The sequence below is a fragment of the Aquarana catesbeiana genome, linkage group LG06, assembly GCF_042186555.1.
Source record: "Aquarana catesbeiana isolate 2022-GZ linkage group LG06, ASM4218655v1, whole genome shotgun sequence".
In the NCBI taxonomy this organism is placed as follows: domain Eukaryota; kingdom Metazoa; phylum Chordata; class Amphibia; order Anura; family Ranidae; genus Aquarana; species Aquarana catesbeiana.
In genome coordinates this window covers 299,254,215-299,270,489 of record NC_133329.1, presented here as the reverse complement: position 1 = coordinate 299,270,489, position 16,275 = coordinate 299,254,215, and the positions used below count along the sequence as shown (strand labels likewise).

The window sequence follows — 16,275 nt, the reverse complement described above, 5'->3', positions numbered from 1 at the left end:
CATTACTGGATGGTGCTCAGTATATTTCTGTGTGTCATCAAAACTTATGATTCCATTACGTTTGTAAATCTTCAGCCCAAAAGTATAATGGCTACCCTTCAGTGTGACATTTTCCCTTGAGCAGAACATGAGGAATGGTTTCTGGTACTGAAAGTGTTTTGAGGATTAAAGGCAATCTCCTAGAATAGAAAGACATCCAGACCTTCCCATGCATATTCCACCAAATGTATCCCACTCAACCAGGAGGTTTTGGGTGATTTATCAAAGTGAAGGGACATGAACTTGGGTTTGCTTTAAACTTCTAGTAATGTGCAGAATAGGTTCATATTTATTTATATCTCTATGCCCATGAATGGATAATTAGAGTGAACAAATGCTCAACAAATTCATGTTGGTGTAATAAATTGCTTGTTCTGCACAATGACTGTGAAATTGTGGATAATATCTAGAATATTATCTAGAATAAGAAAGCAAGCAAAGGACCAATTTTCTGTTGCATTTAAATTTGAGCCACCAAAATACTGTAGAAAAGAACACACCATGACCTTTCCTATTCAAACTTAGGGGTCAAAATATGAGAATAAAAATTAGATTTAAAGCATGACCTACACCATATGCCTTCATAAACTTTGCTGTGAGATGGGGATTGGAGTATATATTAACAAATTTGGGTTCTAAACTTGAAATTGGTTTAAATGCAAGAGTGATGAGGTTCAAAGAAAGTATTAATAGAAAAGTCTCTGAACCTTCAATATTGTCTACAGCAAATTAAATCTTTAAATGATCGCTGTACTTTTACGTAGAGTAAGTAAAATAAAATACAAGACTGAACACAATTTAATCCATCCATTTAAAATGACAATATTATTTTAAACAAAACTCCTCTAATTCACCCAAACCCACCCCTCCTGAACTGACACTGTCATTACAAGAAGGTTAAATTCTCCCTGTCAAAATTGTACTTTCTTTATTATTAAAACAGGAGGCGAGAGAAAACCCCAATGAGGCAACAATGAAGCCAGGAAAAATATAAAGAAATCTGATTGCTTGAGAAGCTCAACAGATTCCAGCTATAATTTAACTATCACTTAAGTGGTTATTTTATTATTTTATGTGTTTGGACTAAAACTAGAATCACAGCGCCAAAATAAATTCCAAAATGTATTCCAGTACAGTACCTGTCCATTGTAGGTGAGGTAGAGGTAGTTTGTAATTGCTGGATACTCAGCAGCCAAAGTATCAATCTGAGGAGCAAAAGAAGTACAATTTAGTCAGACAACTCAATGCTGTTCAAGAATCAGCAGTATATATAAGGATGAACTTAGTGCTGACTCCTGAACAATGAAAAGAAACAGATCCAATTCAAAAAAGGTTCTCCAGTAAAAAGTTAACCTTCTCCCATATAGTCATGCAATTTATATCCTTTAGTTCATTGACCTTTGCCATGCTGAAGTGAACTTACTTTTAGGGGGGTATTGCCACAGATATCTATCCAGTTCTAGGAATATAAATGGCAGCACCTTCACCAATGATCAGTCCATTTAAAAAAAAAAAGGCTTTGAAGCTTCACTATGATGGGCTGCCTTGTTGGTCAAGAGGAATTCGTGTGAAGTGAGAAGAGGTAGCAAGGTCCACCACTACCAAGAAGTCCCAGGGTCATTTACATAAACTAGATATGTTCTCTAAAAAAGTTATACACACACAAACTTATTATATAATATCATACATGATATCCTGTAATTAAATAAACATCAATTATTTATTTGTCTAAAACTATCGTAAACTAAAAATATAACCTCCTACATTGTTGTTAAGCAGTTTATTTCAAGTTGGAGCTGGCATCAACAAGATCTCATCCAATTCTTACTTACTAGTTAGATTCCACAGTCTCCACTTGGATTTGGACAGGGCATTATGCGTTTCAGAAATGAAAGGGTGCCATATTAATTAGCTCACCTCAGGATTGTATTACCTCATGGTAGATGACAGGATCAAGAGTACAAATGCATCTGCATTACAACTGCGCATACCAAGTAACTTCATTAAAATAGAGGAGCTTGCCATGAATGCAAAATTACTTTGGTAATGATGGGGCACTTAAAATAAAGTATTAGCCCATAAAACAATGTTAGCACCTCGGGAGATGGCTGCGAAGCTAGTTTTCTAGAGCCAGATGCTGCATGTTTAAACCAGGTCAGCTCCTGATGTTTCATGATTACAGGTTTTTATATACTGTTTAATTGCCACTTCAACGGAACGCCACCGTTTCAATGGGAGCTCTCAAAGAGCATCGCCGAAATTGCTTTGTGGGTGAAATAAGGAATGATGAAAATGGAAAATGAAATTGCTTGACAATGTGCAGGTTAATCTGTAGGATGATATAAACGAAAATGCAATCCCTTTATGGTTATTTAATATCATCACAGCCAATCAGAGTGTTCAGTATATACATTTGACCAGCAATTTCATTGGCTCAGTCAATTGTCAATCTAATAGTGAGAGAAGTCTTGTGATTTAGGATTGCATGATTTTGTTATGCAAGAGACCAAGATAAGTGGCTTATGTCAGCCATATGCTGTCCATATGCTGGCAATGAATATATGCAATTTTTGCAAGTAATGTGACAGGTTCAAAAGTTTCATGTGGTTAAATGGAATATAGTCTTTTTGACGTTTTAAGACACATAAAATCTTAATGTAAATAAATCTGTTTGTGTTCATGTCTTAAAAATCTGTACAGTCTGCAGTTATACAGTATATGTACAAGAGGGCATCCAAACCTGCTCATTAAATATACAGACTCTGTTTCTTGTTTTGCAGTACTACACAATGTGGGGTGCACACAGAATCTGATGCAGCTGTGCATAGTAACAATCAGCTTCCAACTTCAGCTTGTTTAATTAGGCTGGGTTCACACTTGTACGACAAATCCTCCAACATTGGGAGCTCATGTTGCATGACGTGTAAAAATTAATGTTTCCCTTTCAGAGCCGTCTTAACTGGTCTAACACAAGTCAGTCCGACTTTGAAAATGCTCCCTGCACTACTTTGGTCCGACTTTGATCCTACTTCAGCCCATTGAATATCACTGAAGTCAGATCAAAGTCGGATCGCCGTCTAGACTGATCCGACTTTGGCATGCGACGTGTGCTCTGATGATCTTGAAGGGGAAATCCATGCAAAAATGAAAAAATAAAACGGCATGGGTTCCTCCTCCAAGACCATACCAGGCCCTTCAGTTTGGCATGGATTTTAAGGTGAGCCCCCACACCGAAAAACAGCATGGGGTTCCGCTCAAAATCCATACCAGACCCTTATCCGAGTACGCAGCCCGGCAGATCAGGAAAGGGAGTGGGGACAAGCGAGCGCCCCCCCCTGAACCATACCAGGTCACATGCCCTCAACATGGGGGGTGGGTGCTTTGGGGCAAGGGGGTCCTGTGCCCCCCAACCCAAAGCATCTTGCCCCCATGTTGATGGGGACAAGGGCCCCTTCACGACAACCCTGGCCGTTGGTTGTTGGGGTCTGCGGGTGGGGGGCTTATCAGAATCTGGAAGCCCCCTTTAACAAGGGGGCCCCCAGATCCTGGCCCACCCTATGTGAATGAGTATGGGGAACATTGTACTCCTACCCCAAAAAAAAGTGTCAAAAATAGAACTCAGTACACAGGATTTTAAAGTAATTTATTAAGACAGCTCTGGTGTCTCTTCCGACTTCCTCTCCCTTCTCCAGCTCTTCTCTCTCTTCTGGAGCCGCTTTTTCTAGTCCTCTCCGGTTCTTCTCCATCTGTCCGCTGTCTTCTCACTCTTTTGCTGGGTATTCTCCACTGTCTTCTCCCTCTGTTCTTCTTCTGATGTTGACTCAACGCTCTCTCCCGCTCTAATGCTGGGTGCGTGGTGTGCCACTACTTATATTGGCATGGGGAGTCTATTATGGAGGCCCCCACCCCTTATGACGTCACCACCCCACCATGCACTGGGTGGTGACGTCATAACGGGGCGGGGTCCATAATGGACCTAAGGGCCTGGTATGCTCTTGGAGGGGGAACCTATGCCGTTTTTTTTTTACATTTTGCGTGGAGTCCCCCCAAAGATTCATACCAGACACAGTGCCTGGTATTGTCGGGCATTAAAGTTGGATCCCTGTTGATTGAAGTCGGACGCATGTCGGACTTCAAGTCGCAGGGCAAAGTCAGATCCACAGTCATACAACTGTTGTGTCATACCAGTGTGAATCCGGCCTTAAGGTTTGACAATAAAACCTAAAGGCTGATTGGTTACTATGCACAGCTGCACCAGATTTTGTGTGCACCAGTTTTATTAAATCCCCCCCAGTATGTGCTTTACTGCTCACTTTAACAATGCAAGTATATAGGCTTGATTTACTAATGGCAAATAGGCTGTTCACTTTGCAAGTGAAGTTGAACTTTGCAAAGGAATTTGCCCCAGAGCTTAGTAAATGTGATAGGGTTGCACTATGGAAAGATCACCCAATTATGTGCAAGGATCATTTTAAAACTCTGGATGATGGAAGTCAGCAAAGCTTGACTTCATTCACAAAGCTCTGGGGCACATTCTCTTGCAAACTGAGTGGCCTATTTGTCTTTAGTAAATCAACCCCTCTAAGCCCTTGACTCATTAAAAAAGTGAGCTCCAGGTAGACAGACTAATTATACAACTACATAAATAATAACCTAGTTAGTTAGGTTGATAAAAGACAGGTATCCATTATTGGCGACTGGTGCTCCATTTCTTTGGGGGGGGCGGAAAAACTAAACACCACCCCCCGGTCAGTCTGTCGCAACTCTCCCCCCCCATCACACGATCGTCAGCCCACCAGCCCCGCAGTTACCCCATCACGCTTCCACCTTGTCGACTTCACCCAGCATCCCTCCTCCTTGGCTTCATGGTGGCTTCCCCTACGTCTTCTCGTCCTTCCCCTCGGCGGCCAATACGATCGCTTCTCCTCTCGGCCTCAGGACCCACCTCCTGAATGGCGAGAGGAGAATCAGGAAGACAATAGCGAATATTTATTCGCTATTGTCACGCAACTGGGTTGGCTCAGGGCCTCTGGCTCTAAACACGTGCTTCTAAAAAAAAAAAAAAAAAAAAACCCATTGGAATCCATGCATCCAGAGCTCCTGCATATAGATTAGGGGCCGGATGCATGGATTAGAAGGGCAATGCCCCTTATGGATGCTCCATCCAGGATAGCTGGAATAAGGCAAACACCTCTAAAAAAAAAAGGAGGCCCAGTTTGATAAACAAGGGAGAATTTTTTCATAATCTTTAATGGCAATTGGCTAACTCACTGGATCTACATTCTACAATATTATTTCTTTAAAATTTTATTAGCCATTATCATGTAGTTGGAAACACCTCCGGCCCTTTGCCAGAATCCAAAAAATATTGATATGGCACCAGAAAAGGAATAGAGGAGGGGATCTACTAATGGGGATACATATTCATGTGACAACTGTTTAAGATGGGGTTTCTCTCATGTTGGAGAGATTTCCTTTCACTTCATGTTGTGTCTACAGGATAAGAAGTGATAGGAAATTTTCTGAATGAGAAACTGAAAACAAAAAAAAGGTTTGTTTTAATCCTTACCTACTCTTTGCAAAACAAGAAAAAAAATTGGCTTTAGATATAGTTTAAAGTGGTTGTAAAACCCTTACAGACCACTTTCACCTACAGGTAAGCATAGATTAAGGTTTACCTGTAGGAGCTTGAAATATCTCCTAAACCTACACGTTTTAGGATATATTTACTATTTCCCCGTACGATGAGTTCTTCTGCGCATGCGCTGATGTATTAGGCGCATGCGCACTATTGAAAGGGCACGCTGTGCCGTTTCAAGCTGGGGTCATGCCGTGACTGGCGGTTCCCGTGCGCATGCGCGGGAGTGACGTCACCCGACTCCGGACAGTCACAGAGCAGGAGTTCGCGGCCCCGGAAGGAAGAGAGGTGAAGAATGGACACTCGCTGCCAGTGAGGAAATCGGGGACATCGAAAGCTCCTGTGTCAGGTAAGTGACACATAATGGGCTACTATGCGATGCATAGTAGCCAATTATGCTTTATCTTTGCAGGGAAACAAAGAGGAAGTAAAACCCTTAAGGTTTCACCTTCCACCTGAAAGGTTCATCTATCTCCCCATTGTGCTATTGAATCCTAGAATGTTCAATGCAAATACAGATTTTCTCAATATTGGTATTTGAACATAACAATGAACAGTAGTATCACTTAGCCGGGAAAGAACATGTCAGGCTTCCAAATTCCCGTTTGGCTTTACAGCTACATTGTAAAATGAAGCTTGCATCAGATAAATTCTTGTAATTCAGTGCCATTTTAACTGGTTACATTCGTCTATATTTGTTTTGCATTGAACAGCATTGGATATGTGAACGACCTGTCATATGTGTTATGTAAACAACTGGAAATTACTACTGTGATCTTTTCAGATGGAGCATGCATTGTGTTCAGGGATACTGTGGCAAGAGATCAACCTATTCTGTAATCTAAATTGTCAGACGCATTGTCAAAATTGCTTGTCTAACTCTTATCCTTAATTTTACGTTGCCAAGAGATGCATTTAGATAACATACCATGAAAGAAAAAATAAATGCATTTTAAGTTGGGCATAAACAGATTTTTGTCAGTAGTGAAAAATACTTTCTATTCTAAGAAAAATATTTTCTATTCTTCAGAAATGACATTGACCATGGTCTATTATGACTTCCCTATTCTGTTTGTAACCAAATGCACTTTTCCCTAATGTCTGAAATTTGAAGCCATGCTGGAAGACTCTTAACCTATGCACTGCTTTTTAGAGGAAGATAACCCTACTGGTGTCTGCTGTACAGCAAAAATGTTACAATGTAGGCTGAAAAAATATTACAGGTTTTATTTAGGGGCCCAATCATAATATTTTGATGTGGTAAGTAATTTTGGTGTGGTAAGTAATTTTTTTGTATGTTTTGCGTGTTGATGCAGTTTGGTGCAATTCTTTCCTAATGGCGGACCAACTTACTTGCCAATGCACCTCTGTTGCAGTTCATCAAAATGCACAGTAGTGCACTACCATGCCTGTGTAGCGCTGCATTACAAAAAATTGTCACTGTTTTTTTTTTTTCTGTTTTAAGTGTTGGCATTCCATTTATTTAAATAGGCTGCTTTAGTGCAATGCACATTAACACATGTGCAATAACGCAACACAGAAGAGTGGCAAAGTATGAATGGGCCCTGATTATATCAATCGATTATATTAATCAATGGAATACCAATGTTCAGTACATGCCAGTCTTACATTCCTCTGGCAATTAATCGCTGGACAGCTGAGGGTCTTAGCACCAACCACATGCTATTGAAAAGTTGTTTGTATATAGGCTAATTAAAGCAGTCGTGTGCCTTTTAATTTTTTTTTTTAACCTCCCTGGCGGTATGATTATTTCGGATTTTAGGTGCTGAAAGCGGTACAATTATTTTGCATGGAAATTTGGCGTTTTATATTGTAGGCCTGTAATTCTTAACAATAACACACTTAAATCTGTCCAAACAAGAGTCTAGTAGATATCCCGGGTATGATGAAGTTTAAAACACAAACACATAAATTATAATATAATAAATAAATATAAATAATTTAAAAAAATAATAATATAATAATAATAAAATAAATTTCCCCACGATTCAATATCGCACAATTCTGCAAGTGTTCTAATTTACTATCGCTGTTTTCTAGCTGGTCTAAAGCCACTTTTGACATAAAGGGACACTTTTTGGTTGCTATGGACAATCTCCAGTTTCCAGGCAGAAAGAACAGTATATATCATATAAAACTGCATGCAGGGCATGGGCCAAAGCACTGGGGACAAAATGGATGTAAAATAATTTCATACAGTACTGTAATCTGTAAGATTACAGTACAGTATGTGTTATGATTTTTAAATTTTTTGAATTTGCCGCCAGGCTCCGCCCCCGTGCGTCGCGCCGCTCGCAGGGAACGGAGCCTGGCACAGAGAGGCTTCGGAGGAGACAGAGCCCGCAGACATAGCGGGGGACATCGCAGGATCCTGGGGACAAGGTAAGTAGCGCTGCACCAGGATCCTGCAATGTAATCCCGAGTGTGGCTCGGGGTTACCGCTAATGGGACTGAAATTTAAACCCGAGCCACACTCAGGATTACCGTCAGGGAGGCTATGTTTATGCTAAGCAGAATTCAGTTGCTGTTCTTTGAAGTTACCCTGTCAGCTTAAAAAGAAAATCTACCTGTTCTAGCTCATGCAAGGAATGTTAGTATAGATATTTTATTAAGCTGACAGGGACACTTTAAATCACGTAAACTCAGGCTTCAGTTGGTACAAGAGCACTGTGTACAAAAAGGTTTTACAAAGCATTTTGTTAACATTCAAGTAGCTTTGCTGAGGCTTTTAAAGCACTGTTCAGCTCTGGTTCAGGGATGGTAAACACAGATCATAATGGGAGCACTGGCTGTCATTTTATACAAGCTGCTAGGAGGCTTCAGCAGTTAATCAAAAAGTTTCTGGTTGTGCTGAAGTTTCCCTAAAGCCTGCTAAAGCCTTGCTGCCCATATCTGTGGATCCACTTATCCATTTTGATATGCAGCTTTCGCGGCAGCTAACCTATGCCCATGCGTTTTTCATCACATGTCCAGTATTGCCCTGATTTGCACAAATTATTCTTCTTCTTCCAAAATATACAAACATTACTTTTAAAATATATAGGGGTTTACCTTTATTCCCTCCACTATATGGCCAATATTTGGAGGACACCTGATCATCACACCTATATGAATTTTTTTAACATCTTATTTCAAATTCATGAGTATAAATATAGAGTTAGATCATGTGATGCCTCAATTGGTAAAAAAAATCGAATGGGGTGGGTACCATCATCCTAATTAGATTGAAAGAGGGGACGGGTTAACTAGAACTACTCCAACCAATAATGCCTAGTAACGCCTGTGGTGATGGAAGGACTATCTCGGTTCCCAGTGATAGGAGACGAAGAGAATTATATTAAAAAATACATTTATTGGAAAAAATATATAAAATACAGTCACAACAAAGCATATTGCAGAATTGTTGTAGGAATAACATTGGGTTAACAATTATGTGCTCTAAAACCCATCTGGTGGATGGGAACAAATTGATGCGGGTAGAGAAGATAAATCAACAAGTTTCATGACGTAAGTCGCTTCTTCAGGAGGTGTCAACCAGAGCATCAATGGAAACCCAAAGAGGGCACAAAAGGCTACTGAGACACCTTAAGAGGGTGTCCCACCCCGGGTGGACACGGGAGGCAGTAAATGTGGAACCAGCTGGAATAGTATAAAAAGGGTATAAAAAGAGGGTCTATATATAGCGATATGGTGGGAACCACACTAGTGCACATACAACAGGGGTTAGAACCAAGTAATAAGGGGTGAAAAGGCAAAAGTGCAGGAGAGAAGGGGAAAAACAGGGAGGGCGGAAAACTAGGAAGGGGGTTGTGGTAAAGGGAAGGGAAGGGGGGGGGAGAAAAAAAGAGGGGGAGAAAAAGAAAAAAGAGGGAGAGATGAAGATTGAATGGAGAGTAGCTGGAAAGAGCAATGATGCTAAAGCAGGACTGGAAAAATAAAGTGAAGAGGGGACAAACCAGAGTGGTGTGCAAGGGGTTAAACTGGATGGTACCCACCCTATAGCATCCTTGGTTGATTTTGGCAGCACACTGCGGTAACTTGTTAAAACTGGGTTAATCAAGCCCAGGTAAAGAGGCAATGAAGCAGCAGTGTGGTTGACTTGTAGATTAGGGAGTGGCCGATTTGATCTAGGGAAGACATGGTTTGAACAAAAAAAAATGGGTATTCAATCAGGATAATCAGCAAGGAAGATAGAGCCCAGCTGCAGCGTCCTAATAGCCGAGGGCTTGGGATGGGGAGGAAGGGGAAGGAAGGGAAGACGGGGAGAGAAGGAGGGGAAGTGGGGGAAGGGAGAGGATGAATTATGTAGTCATATTCCTCCAGCAAGTTTCATTTAAGGAAGTATTTGTATGAATGTGCTTCATTGAGTGCTGGAGGGACTAAATATATATAAGATGCATGCCCCTCCCTTGTGTCTATAGCAGCTTTCACTCCTTTGGGGAAGGCTTTCCACAAGATTTTGGAGTGGGTCTGTGGGAATTTGTCCCCATTCAGCCAAAAGAGTATTTGTGAGGTCAGGTACTGATATTGAACAAACCCTGGTTTGCAATTGGTACTCCAATTTCCATTATATTCATCCAACTTGAGTTCCTCAACACCAAACTTGTCAAGTCTTTTTGCACAAGGGCACTGCTATGTTGGAACAGAAAAGGCCCTTTCCCAATATGTTGCTACATGGTTGAAGTGCACACTTTTCTATAAATGTAGGGTGTCTATATACGTTGGGCCACATACTGTAGGTGTGATGGTCGGGTGGTCAAGTGTTCACAATCTTATACTACATATACTGTATACTGCTGTCAGATTACAAGTGCACTAGATCATCTATACCATAGTAAATCGTGAGTTGTATACTGTATGTGTAATACAGCAGTTTGAGAGCCATGTAAAGCTGTGTAATTTCACTGTTTCACACTCCTGAAACCTAAAGAAGTTTTTTTCAAAATTAATTGACAGGGAGACGTTTTAGATGTGTTACAGCTCTATTGACAAGTTCAGGGAGATTTAAAATATGCGTAAGATATCTTTATATATTTTCAAGTCTGACAATCACTTTGAGTGTTTCCAAGTCTGACAATCAGAACTTCAAAGTATGACCATGGTGTCATGGCTCTTGTGTTATGCTGAAATGTTCTTCTTTTGCATTTTAATTTTGCTTCTGAGATCATTAAAATTCTGAGCCATGTCCAAATTTTCCTATTCAATTCTAGTGTGTAAATATTGTGTTAATGTAATCTGTCTTCACAGGGTTGTAAAGGTAAACCATTTGTTATTGCTTTTTAGTAATGTTCCAAATGTCCTCCATAGCAAACAACCTTTATTCCTGCTACAAAACCAAACATGCGTTTTTTTTGTTTTTGTTTTCACAATTAACATGCTTTTACATTTATTATGAATAGCTTTATCTGTCATGGTGTCTGAAATGTGAACTATGTTTTCCTTAGCAACCAATTGAATGAACATGTTATTTTTTGATCATGTAAGTAAAAACCTACAGGTTGGTATGGGGCAAAGCGTGCAGTGCTTATTTCAGACAGTTTTATACATCAGTATGGGGACATAGATCTCCAGGCTCATGGTCCAGACAGAGGAACTGTTACAACCTGCAGGTGGTCCACCCTCCTTCTCCCGATGACCACCAGACCCTTGGCCAAGGCAGTCTTTACACTTATTTCTTGTTCCTCAGAACAAGAAGTGATAAGCCAAGATGGGTTCAGTGAACATTACTAAAGTTCTGGTGCCAAATCTAAAACCCACTGATGTCAATAGGAGCCAAATGTTAAAAACAATAATGGCCATTTTATAGTCTAATAGGCAAAGGGTTGTCAAACAAATTACCAGGAAAGGCCTAAAACAAGCATGCAGACCCCCCTCCTGAACCATACCAAGTCACATGCCCTAAACATGTGATGGTGTCTTGCTATCGGTGACCCTCTGGCAAAACACCTTGTCTCCATGTTGATGAAGACTGGGTCCTCTTCCCAACAATTCTGGCCTATTGGTTGTGAGGATCTGCTTGCGGGGAGTAAATCAAAATCTTGAAGCCCTCTTTAACAATAAGGGGACACCCAGATACTGGTTGCCCCCTATTTGAATTAATAAGGGGTACAAAGCACCCCTAACAGAAAAATGTAAAGTATAAATAAACACACAGACATTTTTTTTTACAAAACAACAAAAAAGTCCCACAATATACAGTCTCTCACAAAAGTGAGTACACCCCTCACATTTTTGTAAATATTTTATTATATCTTTTCATGTGACAACACTGAAGAAATGACACTTTGCTACAATGTAAAGTAGTGAGTGTACAGCTTGTATAACAGTGTAAATTTGCTGTCCCCTCAAAATAACTCAACACACAGCCATTAATGTCTAAATCACTGGAAACAAAAGTGAGTACACCCCTAAGTGAAAATGTCCAAATTGGGCTCAGTTAGACATTTTCCCTTCCCGCTGTCATGTGACTCGTTAGTGTTACAAGGTGTCAGGTGTGAATGGGGAGCAGGTGTGTTAAATTTGGTGTTAACGCTCTCACTCTCTCATACTGGTCACTGGAAGTTCAACATGGCACCTCATGGCAAAGAACTCTCTGAGGATCTAAAAAAAAGAATTGTTGCTTTACATAAAGTTGGCCTAGGCTATAAGAAAATTGCCAAGACCCTGAAACTGAGCTGCAGCACCATAAGCCACACACTGCATCAAATTGGTCTGCATGGCTGTCGTCCCAGAAGGAAGCATCTTCTAAAAAAAAATGATGCACTAGAAAGCCCGCAAACAGTTTGCTGACGACAAGCAGACTAAGGAAATGGATTACTGGAACCCTGTCCTGTGGTCTGATGAGACCAAGATAAACTTATTTGGTTCAGATGGTGTCAAGAGTGTGTGGCGGCAACCAGGTGACTAGTAAAAAGACAAGTGTGTCTTGCCTACAGTCAAGCATGGTGGTGGGAGTGTCATGGTCTGGGGCTGCATGAGTGCTGCAGGCACTGGGGAGCTACAGTTCATTGAGGGAACCATGAATGCCAAAATATACTGTGACATACTGAAGCAGAGCATGGTCCCTTCAGAGATTGGGATGCAGGGCAGTATTCCAACATGATAATTACCCCAAACACACCTCCAAGATGACCACTGCCTTGCTAAAGAAGCTAAGGGTAAAGGTGATGGACTGGCCAAGCATATCCCCCCACCTAAACCCTATTGAGCTTCTGTGGGGCATCCTCAAAAGGAAGGTGAAGGAGTGCAAGGTTTCTAACATCCACCAGCTCTGTGATGTTGTCATGGAGCAGTGGAAGAGGACTCCAGTGGCAACCTGTGAAGCTCTGGAGAACTCCATGCTCAGGAGGGTTAAGGCAGTGCTGGAAAATAAATGTGGCCACACAAAATATTGACACTTTGGGCCCAATTTGGACATTTTCACTTAGGGGTGTACTCACTTTTTTGCCAGCGGTATTAATGGCTATGTGTTGAGTTATTTTGAGGGGACAGCAAACTTACACTGTTATACAAGCTGTACACTCACTACTTTACATTGTAGCAAAGTGTCATTTCTTCAGTGTTGTCACATGAAAAGATATAATAAAATATTTACAAAAATGTGAGGGTGTACTCACTTTTGTGAGATACTGTACATCCAATGTTAATCACGTTGTCCAGCAATACAGATCCACATTAATCTCAATGCCCAGCGCCCATCTACCTGATGAGAAAAAAAACATGGTGACCCCAACACACTCCTGGTTCCATTGCTTTACTCTCACTGAATGGCAGGTTCCCCTGGACCTGTCATGCAGCAGTAGTGAAGCAAGCAGTGCACTAAACTAAAACTCCAAAGAACTAGGGGGACATCTATAGGCACATTCAGGAAATACACCATACCACCCATAGTAGAGCTGTAACAGGACTCCACACGTTTATTACCGACTCAAAAGCTAGCACTATTTTGATTTGGCTAGGTGCCAAGTATTCCAACTTTACAACATAAAATGAATCCTTATATAGTTTAGACTTCTGTAAAAACATGTAAGCGTGTGTCAACATTGAAGGGGTTTTATAGTGTATTTGTAGATTTATGTTCCTTTTGGTGCAAGATCCTTTTTACTAATTAGCTTCAGATTGCCACATGTTCTAGTGGTGTGACTGAATATGAGACTTGAATGGATAAATATACACAGCGCTTGCATGATAAGGTGCAAATACCCAACTTCATACAATGATAAGTGAAGAAAAAATGAATATACAGTAAATGACCTGCAGAAGCTGTCCCAAAGGTACTAAAACCCCAAAGAATGGATTGGTAGGTATAAGTGCTTACAGGATTTGATGTGACCACACACCTAGCTATAAATGCAAATAAATGAAGTGCCCAAAGAAATGGATACACAATCAAGAACAAATGATAAATAGACACAATCTGTTATAATGTGCTGAGTGCTCCAAAAAAGTGCATATGTGATCACAAATATAACTGCCATCAATATGAAACAAATATTAAAAAGACACAGTCTTTGGATAAAGTGTTAAGTGCTCCAAACAAAATATATAACATGCTCTTAAATATTGTTGGTGTCGTATGCCACACTCCCCTCTTGGGACCCCAGTGCCAGTTATATTTTTGAGCACATATGCACTTTTTTGGAGCACTCAGCACATTATAACAGATTGTGTCTATTTATCATTTGTTTTTGGTTGTGTAAAAGTGTCTTTGGGCACTTCATTTATTTGCATTTATAGCATGGTGTGTGTTCACATCACATCCTGTAAGCGCCGTTTATACCTACCAATTCATGAACATGAGACTTGACAAATCAAAGGTCCCATATCCCAGGTCCCATATTCCAGGTCCCATATCCTATTTACTGCAAGGCCCAGTAATCTATAGTTCCACAAAACTCAGTCATATGGCACTAGATACAGCAGAAGAACCTTTTAAAAAATTCCTAACTCTTAATACAAGCCATTGTTTCTTACGTGTTGCATATACATAACAAATAGTTTATCTCTATTAGCTGCTCTAGCCTGTGAAGCTTGCCATGATGTATTATTAGGGAAAATTTGCTTACCTGTTTAACCCAAGGCTTGACATTCTTGTTCAATCTAAGCTCTCTGGTTTGAGTTTCAGAGAGCCCCAGACACTTCCCAATATAACGATCAGAAAACCCAATCTGCTTGGCCCTCCGCAGTGTTTCCTCTGGTACAGATTCACTAGAATATAGTCAAAGATCTGTTTAGAAAACCTTACAATATGCATTCCTGTCCTTTAATCATAGGGGCAATGATATCTGTGCATAGTATATAAAATGCTATATACCATTTAATAAGAGCACAAGAACAAAAAACATACATAGTAACCCATAGCAACCAATCAGAACTCACTTTATTGAAGCTAGAATAAAACCAAAATAATTTTGATTGGTTACTATAGAAACTTCCTCTTGCTCTCTCTCTTGCTCTGTACTTTTAATAAGCCTGAACATGTCTTGTTTCTGGTTTATAAAGCATGTCTGCTTTTCAGTCCGGTGCCACATATACCAAGCTGCTTGATGTTTGCCTAAGATTTCACCCACTTTGAAAATTCCTGCACTCCTTACATGTCGTGTTCAATAATACATGATAAAAGAAGGATGAATAAAATTTCACTTAATGAGTACATTTTCACCTGTCAGAAGGGGAGCCTGGGGAATCGTGGCAGGCACTGGACGTGTGCAGGATGCATTCCAATCACCCAGGCACTGGCTTATTTCCCTCATGCCACCTTGTCCTTCTTATCGCTTGTATTAGTGACAGGGTTGATCATCCAAGAGGCCATAGTATAAAGCATATCTTTCAGCACTGAACTGAGACTTTTTCAGCTTTAAACAAATATCACTGAGGACATTTTCATGCCCAGCCTTAAATACTCAGAAACGTATCAATTATACATCTAATGCAGAAACATTTCCCTACAGTGAGCTTACAGAATACAGGACTTCCATGCACTAGTGGGTTGAGTTTAGACTACTCAATTATAACTCAATTACAGCATGTGAAATTTCCATCAGTGGTAACGCTCAAGTTCAAAGGTCATTGACTTTACTTTAAAAGTGTTTGAGCAATAAATGTGTATTGACAGAATAAACAAATTTCAGGTTTTTGGCTAATTGCATTTATACCTTGATCATCAAAATCAGAAAGGTCTATTCTGACACTCATTTTCATTGGGATCTGGTCTTTGGGTAGGATGGACATCATTTTTAGGACCTAAGCAGGGGCATTTTTTCCATCATAGCCTCTTTTGCATCAGGATGAGAAGTGGAGAAAGGAGGAACCAGAGCTACACTTTGGTGAAAAAATATTCTACTTTTCTCTTCAAACTTTGCTTTCTGCTGTGAAATAGAAAACCCAAGACCAACAGGCACAGCCTCTTCTGAGGATTGATCACTCAGCATTACCAGCTGCCAGCAGCTGCTATTCAGTAACCAACAATGCACCCCCGAAATTTTGGCCAGCGCCAATAACTGTATTTCTCAAGTTAAGAAAAGCTTCAGGAAAAATTCAGCAAAACAGCCTTATTTAGATGGGAATAAGTAAAGCCA

The 16,275-nt window shown here is 40.4% G+C and overlaps 1 protein-coding gene across 1 annotated transcript in view; it reads right to left on the bottom strand.

The window, feature by feature from the left end:
- CPS1 (carbamoyl-phosphate synthase 1) overlaps positions 1 to 16,275 on the bottom strand; it is a 172,762-nt gene that overhangs the window by 60,676 nt on the left and 95,811 nt on the right. Inside the window, exons 22-23 of the mRNA XM_073633558.1 lie at positions 14,764 to 14,905; positions 1,179 to 1,244 (exon numbers count right to left, since the gene is read on the bottom strand). Of these exons, the coding sequence (XP_073489659.1) occupies positions 1,179 to 1,244; positions 14,764 to 14,905 (208 nt within the window). The remainder of the gene's footprint in view (positions 1 to 1,178; positions 1,245 to 14,763; positions 14,906 to 16,275) is intronic.